Source organism: Nuphar pumila, chromosome 4 (assembly GCF_984573655.1).
Source record: "Nuphar pumila chromosome 4, dmNupPumi1.hap1.1, whole genome shotgun sequence".
NCBI classification, from domain to species: Eukaryota; Viridiplantae; Streptophyta; class Magnoliopsida; order Nymphaeales; family Nymphaeaceae; genus Nuphar; species Nuphar pumila.
The window spans coordinates 122,426,944-122,440,167 of NC_143252.1; the positions used below are offsets into that span (position 1 = coordinate 122,426,944).

The 13,224-nt window shown below is 39.0% G+C and overlaps 1 protein-coding gene across 2 annotated transcripts in view; it reads left to right on the forward strand.

Moving 5' to 3' along the window:
- The first annotated feature begins 5,797 nt into the window (after window positions 1-5,797).
- LOC149840869 (adenylate kinase 4-like) overlaps window positions 5,798-13,224 on the forward strand; it is a 32,914-nt gene continuing 25,487 nt past the window's right edge. Inside the window, exons 1-3 of one of the 2 annotated variants that reach the window (XM_090003410.1) lie at window positions 5,798-5,963; window positions 12,831-12,976; window positions 13,080-13,199. In XM_090003410.1, coding sequence (XP_089859536.1) covers window positions 5,855-5,963; window positions 12,831-12,976; window positions 13,080-13,199 — 375 coding nt within the window. In that variant the 5' untranslated portion in view covers window positions 5,798-5,854. The remainder of the gene's footprint in view (window positions 5,964-12,830; window positions 12,977-13,079; window positions 13,200-13,224) is intronic. The other variant, XM_090003409.1, reaches the window with a different exon arrangement.

Below are 13,224 nucleotides of genomic sequence, written 5' to 3' on the forward strand. Positions count from 1 at the left end.
CCAGCCACCAGCAGAGAATGGGCAGGCCTGGGGTTGCTTGTGCCTAGTGACCCTAGGGGGGTTGGCCCATTAAATGATTCGGTTCTCAGTGAGGGTTCCTCGTTATAAAAAAAAAGAAAAGGGTTGATACAATATTTTGAAAATAGGTGCTATTTCAAAAATATAATTTTATTATATGATATTGTCTTTTGAAAAGATCGCGGCATGATGTTTGTGACTGTGCCCTTCCAACGTATACTTAATCGAATCTTATTTAAAAAATTTAGTGCTTTGTGTAAATAATAAGGTAGGAAAACATGTCACTTTCTCTATATCATTCTTATTCATGCCTGAGGTCGTGTCCAAGCCTACGTTATATTTAATTATTTTAAAAAATAATTAGTGGTATCCACAATAACCTTTCATTGGCAAAAAATATGGAATGCAGCTAAGCTACTCAGATAAAGTGCAATTATAATTAGAGATGTAAACACTTCGGATTAGGATCAGATGTGTCCAATACCATAGATGTGGCTACAAGAAATTGAATTTTGATGGTGAAAAGCTCATCCAGATCCACTTTTACATGTAAATGGATTCGGGTATCCATCAAATTTGGTTATTTGTCGGATTCAGTAGCAAAACGTCAAAACCATACCCGCATTCGATTGTAATTGGATATGGTTTTGTCTTACCAAATGCAGCTAAATGAAATTGAATCGGACACTGGATAAAATCCAATTGATTGACATCCCTACTTATAATACACTTGATCAAACCGAAGCTCAAACTCGCAGGGCCAATTTGATGCACAGAACTGGGAAGGAATCCCCTTTCGTGTGAAAGGGGCACACGGCTTGAAAAAACACCTTGTGCGTTTTTTTCACACAAAATTTCCTGGCCTTCACATATGAAAGTCATTCCATATGAAATGGTTTCTCATGGGGCCCAATTGCACTGGCATCTAAGTAAATCATGAACACACATTTTTTCTCAGGATTGTTTGTTTAATGCCTGGTTGAAAAGACGGTTTTTTCTTTTCAAGCGAGGAACCCTCACCCAAGCCAGGAAAACTTCAGGTGTGACCTCACGATCACCTTACCTTATGTGACCCACCTCTGAAAGCTACTGACACACTCGTGCTTCAATGAAGTTTGGTATGGTGTTTTCATCTCAACACCCTTACAACCACCCCACTGGTCATGAGGGCGACCCGTGGTGGTTGAAAAGATGGTTGTTTTGATATAAAAGTACTTTCTTTCTTGTAAAACAATCGGGTCATTTATAGTTAGGCAAGTAAGCAAGTAGGTGTAAGAAGCAAGAGGTGAGGAGTGGTTGGTGAAGGAATACCCATGAAAAGTGAATACAAAGCAACGATACGAGTCATAAATACTATGAAAATTGTAATTGAAAGTTGAAACTTTTATTTAATAAAAAGTGCCTATCACATAATGGTTTTTTCTGCTCTTTTGGTATTTTTTCCTCAGTTCTGACTCCATAATGTGTTTTCCATGAAAAAAACGATATTTAAAGCATCGAAAATTTACAAAGATTTTGGACCGTTGAGCTTTTGAACCTTATAAAAACCCACCCATGTGTCAAAATGGAACACTTCAAGAGCTGATCTCTATAAAATCAAGTACATAGATCACATTTATACGGTCATAATTTAAAAATAAAATGAAAAAAAACCCAGAAAAACTCATTAAACGCTTATCATTAAGCACCTATACTCTCTCTCTCTCTCTCTCTCTCTATATATATATATATATATGTGCATTTTTTATATTTACATAGACAATGAAAAAATGCTAGTCGCCACATAAACCAGATAATAAAAGTGATTCAAGAAAATATTGTCTTGTAGATATTGGCTGAGACGTTAAAGCGTCTATTTATAACCTTCTTGATTGTGCATGATATACATAACAAAACACAATATACAAAACACTCCTAAGGTAACGATGATTAATCTTGAAGAGTCCTCAGGGTCACAAGAGTCTCGGTTTGACCAGTATCTTTGGCCTTATCACTATGATCATTATCTCTATCATTGTTATCTTTAACAGTATCTTTAGCACTATTGCTATTATTCTTAACCGGTGAGAACTCAAAAATATAATCATTTTTCTGAGTAAAATTAACCAACAGATAATAAGTTCTTTGTGATAGCTAAAACATATGCAGGACATTTTTTAATGAAAACTGAGTTCCTTTAAATGAGATAACCATATCTCATGTACTAGAAATAGGGAGAGTCTTACCATTGCCTATCATAATAGAGTTACTCTCAAGATATGAAGATTTATTGGTAAGGTTTTGCTCATGCATAGTTAAATATGGCACCTGTGTCAGGATACCAATAATCATCTCCTCCTTATTGCATAGACATCGCTAAAGAGGCTTTTGGAATGTCCCAACAATCCTTAGCAATGTACCTACATCTGTCACAATATTGACAGGTTACAGGTGCTTGTGTATTGGAGTAGCCTTGGTTGTTGTTCAAATGAGAGCCATGTCCATTCCCCCTACCTTGATTCCACCGAACTTTGTAAGAGCCGCAACAGCGGCCTCTATCTCGAGAGCCTCTATCTCGAGAGATAGAGAATGCAGTTTGGCTGGATTCTTGGATTCCAGTTGATTTAGAGTGCAACATGAGCACTCTCTTTTCTTGATTTATTAGTAAATCATATAAATCGGCAAACTCGTGAATGGTGGAGCCCATTGTAACTGACGTGACGAAACTTTCATATTCGATGGAGAGGTCATTCAACGTTATCTAAATAAGATCCGGATCATTGACGGGATGCCTTGAGGTCACTAATGACTAAGATAAAAATTCGATCTTCTAAAGATAGGTTCGCATGTCCATCGATTCCGTCTTGATGAAGGTTAATTCTTTCTTCAACATCATGATGCACAAAGGTGATTGTGAACCATAGGTTTTTTCCAACATTATCCAAGCTTCATAGGTACGTAGACTTAGTTCTTATTATTTGCCTGCGGATTGCTTCAGAGATTGTAGCCTTGATCCAACTCAAGGCAAGTTGGTCTGTTTTACGTGATAGTTAGGGTTGACTACCTAGCTGCCTTCTTTATCAGATATAAACTCGATGAGTTTAAAGGATGACCCATCAACAAAACTCAATAAATCTTGACTCACCATCTGCAGCGCTAGAAAAGGTGGTTTTCATGATTCAACTTGATAGAGACAAGATTTGCCACAACGTTCCATTGAGTGGCAGATACAATAGTTGTCGTCGAACCATTCAGGTTAGATGCAGATGCAATGGACGCCATTAGACTGCTTGTTGGAGAGGAAGGCTCTGATACCATGAAAAAATGCCAGACACCACGTAAACCAAATAACAAAAGTGCTTAAAGAAAATATTGTCTCGCAGATATTGGCTGAGACATTAAAGCATCTATTTATAACCTTCTTGATTGTACATAATATACATAACAAAACACGATATACAAAACACTCCTAACTTAATGATGATTAATCTTGAAGAGTTCTCAGGGCCACGAGAGTCTCGGTTTGACCGGTATCTTTGGCCTTATCACTATGATCTTTATCTCTATCATTGTTATCTTTAACATTATCTTTAGCACTTTGGCTATTATCCTTAAAGAGAGAAACCACCTCCAGGACCAAAGACCTAACCGTGTTGACTTTAACTGAAGCACAATTTCAATATTATTGAAAAAGTTGGATTTTCATTATACCAAAAAACTTGGCTTCTCCAGGGCTGAATGAAATAGCTGAATAGTTAGGTCACACTATCATATCCCAGAGGTCATGGGTTTGAATCCAACAATGGTTATCAACCAACTTTTTTTTATATAAAAAAAAGATGTTGCCTCTGAAGCTATGGACTCATGGGGCAAAAAAAAGAAAAGAAAGAAAAAGCATTCGTGTAAATTCAAACTTTGAAGTTTAGTTTCTTAAAGATTAGTTTAATGTTCCAAGGAGCTCTCAACAATTGCACAAAATCTTGAAAATGCAATTTATTGCCTTTTGGTATTAGCTTTGGTTTTTGTCATCGATTTTAGCACAAATGTGATGTTTTATTTTTAAATTTTCATTTATTTTTAATTTTTTTTTTTCAAATTTTGAAGAAATACTCTTCGATTGTAAATTCTACAAATTCTTCTTAATGTTTTAAAGAATAATTTAAATTTTTTTAAAAAAGTTGTGAGATTTTCTTGTCAAGAAAATCTCAAGAACCAAGACTTCTCACACTGGTTTGAGCCAAGCCAAGTTTGTACTTGTTTAAACTGGACCTGTTAGAACCACCTTAAATCCTAAGGGGCTCAAGTTCCATTGGGAGCCAAGCCTATTTGCGAACGTCTTGGGTTTGACCAAAGATTCATCCTTAAGATTGACCTGAGCTCACCAAGATTGTCTTCCTGAACTCAAGCAACCTAAAATCGACCAATTTGCAAAGTGATTAACAACATTTGTTTGAGATCCTAATCCCTAACCTTCTGCCACCTGCATAAATATATGACGGCAAATAGGTTATGTAATTTTATAGAAACCCTAGATTGGTGCAGGGTTACAAACTGGTAGGTTAGGTTGGACCTTCAACCCAAAAACTTATATACTATTCTAACCTAAGTCACATATATCGCCTGTATTTTGTCAATATTGCGAGTCGATATAATACAAAAAAAAAAACTTAAACTTGTTGTTTTTATAATTTTCCTATTTTAAAATATCTTTTTTTATATAGTTAAGTTGTGGTTAGGTAGACCCCTACCTGTTCATTGAGCCAATATTTGTTATGATGTTTCCACAAAAAAAAAAGTCACCCTTCTCTCAATGGGTCATCTTTCCAAGTCTTTGTTATTCTTCTTTCGTTAACTATGTTAGGTTTTTAATAAATAAACGAGCTTTATAATAACTATAACTTATAGGCAACTCTCTTGTTGGAGCCCTACCTTCAAGATACTTTAAAATATCTTGTTTTACCGCGTGTTATGCTATTTTTGCACTTTGTCACATTGATTCGTGAGGATGCAGAAATCTGATTCGATCTTAAAAAATCGTATACGAGGACAGGGGATTTTTTATTTTTTAATAAATAAAAAACTGTTTGATGAATATTTCATCATAAAATTAGTTTTTTGTTGAAATACAATTAAAATCTAATAAAATGGTTTTTAAATATTAAAATAATGCAGTACGTGTCGGTGATCAAGTCGGTGCGTCCGCGCGCTCTTGTCACCAAGGATGCACAGCCAAAACGGCGTGCCCTGTGACATAGTTTTTGCAATGTTGATAATTTTAAATTTGCAATATTTTTCTCGGGTTTTTTTTCAAGAAAAAGAAATTATGTAACATATTGTAAGATTTTCATGGGGGCAAGATCATGTTTCAAACTTTTTCAAGCATTTTTCAAACTTGGGATGGATACATTCTGTCGGGCTTACATTCGGAGCTGGTTAAGGTCTGATCCATATACAACTATACAAGTTTCAACCTTTTCTTTTTATATATATCGGATCCAGCATTCTCATATAAAATTCAAAGGATCCAACTCTATACACTGGATATAGTTTGGATCCCCATCCAGATTCGAACTTTCTGCCCTATATTCGAATTCATATTTGGATTTGGATATATCACGATCCGACCCGTTTTCAACCGTTGTTTGGTGTAGGGATGACCAAATTGCAAGTCAAAGAGGACATGGCTTTTGAGGGGCATCTGTCGGTTACTGAAAGAAAGAAAAGGTTATAGGGGCAAAAAGGGAAATAAAAAGAGTCCTATTTCTGAATTCTGAGCCATCTTTCACCCAAACCAAAGCTCCACCTTTTCTCTCTCTTCCCTACTGTGTGTGTGTGTGTGGAGAGAAGGAGAGAGAGGATGGCGAGTTCGACGGATCTCTCGGACGTCCATTCGATAGATCTGATGACGGAGCTCCTCCGTCGGATGAAATGCGCGAACAAACCCGACAAGCGACTCATTTTAATCGGTATTTTCTCGCCTTATCCCCCTTTTCTTTCCAAATATCCCTTTTTTCGAGTATTACTAGAGTGATGCTTGTTTGAATGCGATTTGGTGGCCTGAAGACGGATTTTTACCTTGTTTTGATACGTTTGGTGATTGTTGGTGTTTTTACTTTTATGGGGATTCTGTAATTTTTGATGCGTAGAGGACCTATGGAGGGTCTGAATTTAGAGAATGACCAAAATGTCGCTGAAATTTGAGCTAGGGAAGAAGGATGCGGAGGGGCATACGGTTTCTTGCGTAAATCTGTGGTTTAGAGAGGTTGCGGCTTGTCATTGTGGTGTTTTGTTCTGCTTTTGGCTTAAAATAGATCTCTCTCTCTCTCTCTTGAATGGTTGCTTATTGAGATCATTGATACCCAACTTTTATAAAAGTTTTTTTGCACAATATCTTTTAGGTTTTATTTTTCGAAAATATATAGTGTAAAATCGAAATGTTTTCAAGTTTTGTTGATCTTGGGTGGCCTTTTTGTGATTCTCATGTCGAGGAGAGATGAACACTTCTAAACTTGCTTTCTTTTACAAGTTGAAGTTTATGTTTAAAGAGTATGTTTATGTTGAGCTTATTTCAATTGGAACCGTTTATTCTATTTTCGTGTATTTTACTTTCGCAGATAGGTATGCTTTTTCCTAGCTTATTTTGGTGTGTTTTAGTTCAAATTTGGCCTTTTGTTTTACAGACAACGACCCTACTGACTGTCCTAAAAAAAGAGAGGTGGAGGTTTTGACCCATTTATCATTTCTTTTTCGTTTTTTTATTTTGAACTTTGACCCTCTTTTTGGTTAAGAACGGACTCGGTTCAGCTTTTAAGATTTGTTAAGATTTAGTTGCTTTTGGCCACTCCTTTATGTGAAACATGTCCATTTCGTTCTGTTAAGTATTTATGATAATTGTAGGGTCAGGGTGACATCTCATATTGTACTGTTAGACTAGTTTTAAGAATTGGTCATCATGGACCTTTTTTAGGCAAGTATTGCTGTATCATCACAAATTCAAGCTATATTTGTAATGGGTGGATGGAGGAAAGGTATTGGTGGGGTGGTGATGTTGATGAGGAGATAGTCTTGATGGCGTATGATGAAGGCAATGATAGTGATGTGCTGTTGATTGTTGTGAGGGATATGATGATCACTATCCTGTGGTGGTGGAGATTGGACATGATGATGATGTCAGTGTGTGGTGATCTGTTCCGTTATACTGGTGTGAAAATGATGATAGTAATTTCTAGTCATGCCCATATTGAAACTTGATGTTGTTTGCAGGATGGTGGTGGAACATGTCTTGATGATGATAAATATAAGTAGTACATATTGCAGTTATTTTTTTCTTGTTGATCTACTTGATAAATGATAGTATGATGGTGATTATGGTTGTGGAGATGTTATGGTGATGTTTAGGTGGTCTACATATCAAGACTGACATATATAATAAAGAAAAATACATACTGATTTGTAAGTCAATTTATATGTGTTTCAATAAGCATGTGCACTTAGCTGCCTATTCCAAAAAAAAAAAAAAACATGTGCACTTTGGTGGCTATCTTCCTAACTTAGAAGTCCTTTGTGTACTTAACCCCTGTATTCTTTTGGCAAAAATTTTCACAAATGATGGTAGTAATTGGAAAGAATGAGATTTTTGAGTGTGAGAATTGGATAAAATGTGGTTTTTTGGGTGTGCAATGGCCATGAACAATAGATTTGGTCTCTCATCAGCCCGTGGGGGTGAGGAATCTTTGACTTGGATTTGGAAAGGATAGAAGAGTGTTTTAGGTTGTCATGGAAATTTTATGTTTCCTTTTATGCTTAGTTTCCTTATAGGAATTACCAGGTATCACTCCTTGAAAAAGTTGTATTGGGTTGCACTAGAACCTACATAGCTTGTTACTCGGAGCAAAACCCTCATATGTGATTGTAACGCCCCAAAATCTCGAACTTGTAACTTTTTAGGAAAAATTTAAAAGCTTTGTAATCAATCCTTTTTCAGAGTTTAAAATGGCAGTTCAACGGAAAAGGGTGTTTGAAATAACAAGTCAAGGGACCTTGGGCACATTACAGGCGAACCTTCTTTTACACAATAGATTTGTATCTCTATATAAGCATTGAAACCACATAGATTTAAAACAAGGTTTTTGATAATTTAAAGTTTATACAAAAGAGGAATTTTCAAAGGAAACCCTTATACAAAATTACAAAACGTGCTCAGGAACGAAACGTCAGAGTAAAAGTCGGATCTTGATATCATCACGTCATCGCCTGTCGTGTCGACCTAATCATCACCTGTACACCATAAAATGGGTCAGACTTATAAAAATATGGTTCCTAGATATCAAAATTCAGAACAAGACTAACATATGCGTTGTTCCTTTCGTGACGCGCAGTTCAGAATAAGTAAAATAAGCATGATAATCTTGTTTCGATATTAACTGTCCTGAGGGTATGCACAGGAGAAACGTAGAAACAACTGAGACTGCCTGGGGGTTTGTTATTGTATGTATTTTGATACCCCGAACAACTAGCTGAGTTCGCTCCTAAGGGGACGGCTAGTGACCGAGAGAGAATTTTTCAGAGGCATACATGGCAAGGGATGCATTCAAACTTCTGCAGAAGCCCATGAGATCTACTACTTAGGATAATTTTTGGTAGCCCTGTCCTATAACTCCGATGATCGGGGACACTGAGTTAATTGCTACTTGAGGAGCGTAGTTGTTAACAATATGTTCATTGAAGTTTTTGTACCATCTCATCCTCTCCCTTGATGGAACCAAAGAGACGAATAAGTATATCAGGTTCTATTTTTAACTGACGACCTATTCTATAGGATCTGGTCTTTTAAACCAAATCGAGCATCTTGCTTGCGTCGGTCGACCGATGAAAAGGGGAAAAAACAAGGGGACAGGCATGGTAGTGTCTGTCTTCCGACCAAACGTGCAGGAAAGGAAGGACAGAGGGCTCGACCATTATGTCGAGCCAGATCTGGCCCCCAAACAAAATAGGACCGAGCCTAGGCTCGGTCCTTCAACGGAGGGAACTGAGCTCAGCTCGATAGGAGAGCCTAGGCAGGAGGGTAGCGTCGTCCTGCCAAAAAAAAAGATTAGGTAGGAGGGTGAAGCCCTCCTGCTAGAAAAAAATGAGACGGTCTGGAGGGCTGCACCATCCTGCTAGAAAAAAATGAGACGGGCAGGAGGGCTGCACCATCCTGCTAGAGAAAACTAAACGGACCCTCATGTTGGAAGAACAAAAACAGGCAGGAGGGGCGGCGCCCTCCTGCTGGAGAAATTGGACAAGCAGGAGGGTGGCGTCCTCCTATCGGTGGAAACGAGAGAGAGAAAGGTAAGGGTGCTCGACACCCTCTCAACTAGCAAGCCAGAGCCACTGTTGTTGGTGGCTTTCTATGTCACACGGACTCGGCTAAGGAGGTGCCGCACCCGAGTCGACACGCCCCGACACGGGTGCGGACTCGGGTGCGGCTTCGGACTCGGCCCGGACTCGGTCAATGCCGAGTCGGACTCGGTCAACGAGTCCAGGCCGAGTCCGTCCACATTTTGGACTCGGTCAACTTTGACCGAGTCCAAAAATGTCCCTAAAAAACTAATTTTTTATAATTTTTATTTAAAAAAATATATATAAAAAAGTCACAGACTGTGCACAGTCTTTGCAGTGTGCACTGTGCACAGTCTGTGACTGTGCACAGTGCTGTGCCTGTGCACAGTGCACAGTGCACAGTGCTGTGCCTGTGCACAGTGCACAGTGCTGTGCCTGTGCACAGTGCACAGTGCTGTGCCTGTGCACAGTCACAGTCACAGTCTGTGACTGTGCACAGACACCTGTGGCATTTTAAAAATAAAATAAAATAAAATTTTATATATATATATATATATATATATATATATATATATATATATATATATATATATATATATATATATATATTTTTGCCGAGTCCCCGTGTCCAAAAATTTTAAAATTGTGCCGCACCCGTGTCGCACCCGCACCCGCACCCGCACCCGCACCCGCACCCGCACCCATGTGACATAGGTGGCTTTGGGTTGTCGACGAGAAAAGAAAACAAGGGGGAAGGTGGGTGGCGGCTTCAGCCGCCCCACCGGGTTGGCACCTAAAGGCCACAGCAACAGCCAACGACTGTTGTTGTCCTCTGAGAAAACAGAGGAAGAAGAGGGGAACGAGTGAGGTCACGAGAGAGAACGAGAGAGACTTACAGGGAAGGTGATTCCTGCTCGGTGGTCCCGGCGAGGGACGCTATGGAGGTTGGAGGGAGAGCTCACCGAGGAGAGGCGGCTCCAGGCAAGCGGTGTGCTCCGGCGAGGTTAGCAAAGAAAGAGATTCGGGAAGGGAGAGATGGGAAGAGACGAGGGGGGTGTCGGGCCTGTTTTCCGGCAAAGGAGAGAGAGGTTCGTAGGGAGAGAGAGATGAGAGGCGTCGGGTCTTCGGCGTGAGAGGGGGGAGAGGCGAGAGGGTCGGGGTTCGAGCAGAGTCGAGAGAGGGGAGGGGCTTGGGTCGCTTTAGCGTGAAGCCGGCGAGGGTTGGGGTCCTTGGGGGTGTGTGGACCCGGATCTGGGTTGGATCCAAAACCTTTTTTTTAATGCATGAGTCTTACAATGATAACATTTGATACTAAGTTGACGACTGCATATCTCTTCTTCTACCGCAATGAATTGCCGCTAATAAAGTCACCTTCAGGTCTCTTCATCTAGATAGATGGATTTCTTCTAGAGCAAGAAATGGATTTCAAAATAAGGACTAAGGCGGGCCTGGTGTCATCTGTGCTTAGAAGTAAATATAGAAGTATCTGAGTCTGCTATATTTCAAGGGGCATGTAAAGTGACATAAAGGAAGTAAGATATGTTAAGGGGCCAGTCTAAAAGTAAAATCTATTGTGGATGATCTAATTGGTGCAAGTTATACAATTACAGTTTTTCTAGAAAGTTCTTGCTATATATGCGTACTGTGGGAGGTGATTTTTCATAATGCTACCTGCTCTTTTACAGTATTCTTTATTATGTTTCTAAGCAAATATTTGATTTTCTGATTAGGAAAAAGAGGGATCATGATGGTTATCACATGCAACTGCATAAGTGCTTGCTTGATAAAATTTTATGGTCTTGGCAAGGTTCAAAGTTGTTCACCCTTGTATGGACATGCCCAATGATAGGGTCGGGATAAGCTTTAGTTTGTCATATTTTTAGTAACCTGGGATATTACTCCTTTCTTGGCATTCATCAGTCTAGGAACTCTATTGTCCAAGAACCAGAAAAGTTCTCTTAAATTATTTTTGAGAGTATAAAAGACTAGATTCTCCACAAGCAGTGACCCGCAATTCATGAACTATAAGGTGGCTTTGGGTCTTGCTTCATTAGTTCTTTATATTTGGCATCACTCATAATCCTTTAATTAGCAATTAATGTGTTATGTTTCTATAAGTTGGGTGCCTAGTCAATGCACCATAAAGCCCTAGGGTGATCAAGGTGCATTGGATTAGGCCCTTAAACCACCACAATTTACAACAAGTGATCTTGGCAGCCCAATTTTGGATGGTCCCTCACTTTTTGGCCTTGACTCCATGCCAGCCCTTTTCCATCTTTTGACAGTTTTTTCTTTGGTCCAAGTGGTCATTTTCCCAGGTCAGTCCTTCTGGGAATTGAACTCGAGATGTAGAGGTTACTCTGATACCAAATATTAGGTGCCTGACCAATACACAATAAATTCCTAGGGTGATTAGAGATGTCAATGGGTTGGATCAGAGCTGGTCGGGGTCGACCCTGACCTGCCCATAAAAATAATAGTCGGGCTCGGGTGTGGGTTCAGATAGTTGTTGGGTCAAAGATTGATGAAACCATATCCAACCAAATACACTTTTTAAGTTCCCAAACCCGGACCCGGTTCGCTTATTAAAGGGTTGGGTTGAACTGGTTTGTCAAAAATTGCTCTAAAAGTAGTTATATTTTTTTTCCCTCAGTGGACAGGGAAGACTTGTTGGTGTAGTCGTAGCTGCATGCTCTTTTGTGCAATGGGGTTGAGGTTTGATTCTCATTGATGCTCCTTTGCTTTGCTTTTTAATACATGTGCGTATATTTGGATCACTAGGCCATCCTCACACTGGGTCGGGTATCCGATCCGAGCTTCTTTACAAGCTGCTCATATCCGGACCCAAACCCGACTGGGTTTGAATCACTAATCCCAAACCCAGTTATATTTTTACTTGGGTTTTCATTCTTGTTACCAAACCCAGGGTTATGGATCTGGTTGGGCGATACCGGAGCTTAGGTCCGACCTGTTGACAACTCTAAGGGTGATTAGGGTGCGGCAAGTCAGGCATTTAAACCACCAAGATCCAAACTCTACAGTTATTTATCAATTGAAGTTTCAACAAAATGATTGCCTGTTATTGCATATTGACCTACATCTCAGTAACCTTAAATCCACCCATATTACCATGTTGAAAAATGTCACAGATTCTTCATTTTGGCCCCCGTACTGTGTCCCCTTATATAATAGTCATATTGAAAACTTTATAAAAATGGCCATATGGAGAGCCATGTATACATGTGACATAGCTTCAAAGTTAACCTAACAATTGAAATTAATACTATACAGGATAAAAAAGGAGTCTGATGCTTAGATATGTCTAGGCTTAAAAATACTTTAGTAGGATGTCAAATTTCATCAAAATCATTAGGAACCACAACTATGTGTCATCTTTATCTAATACTATTATACAATTTAATCAGCTATCTCTTAGTAAGAGAATACAAGTTCTGGCAAAAGTAGAACACTTACTGTACTGATCGTGATTACTTGCTTTCAATGAGTGGCAGGTCCACCAGGATCAGGAAAGGGTACACAGTCACCCATTATTAAGGATGAATATTGTTTATGCCACTTGGCAACTGGAGATATGCTGAGAGCTGCAGTTGCTGCTAAGACTCCTCTTGGCATTAAAGCTAAAGAGGCTATGGACAAGGTACAGTTTGCTATTTAGTTTAGTTGTTCTTACTAGTTCATAAAACAATGACATGCTATCATTTGTTTTTCCATTTCCTTTAAATTTTCTTTTAATTTTGCAGGGAGAATTAGTTTCAGATGATTTGGTTGTTGGAATAATTGATGAAGCAATAAAAAAACCTTCTTGTCAGAAAGGTTTCATACTCGATGGTTTTCCCAGGACAGTAGTTCAATCAGAGAAGGTGAATTTATCTCTGATCGAGCATT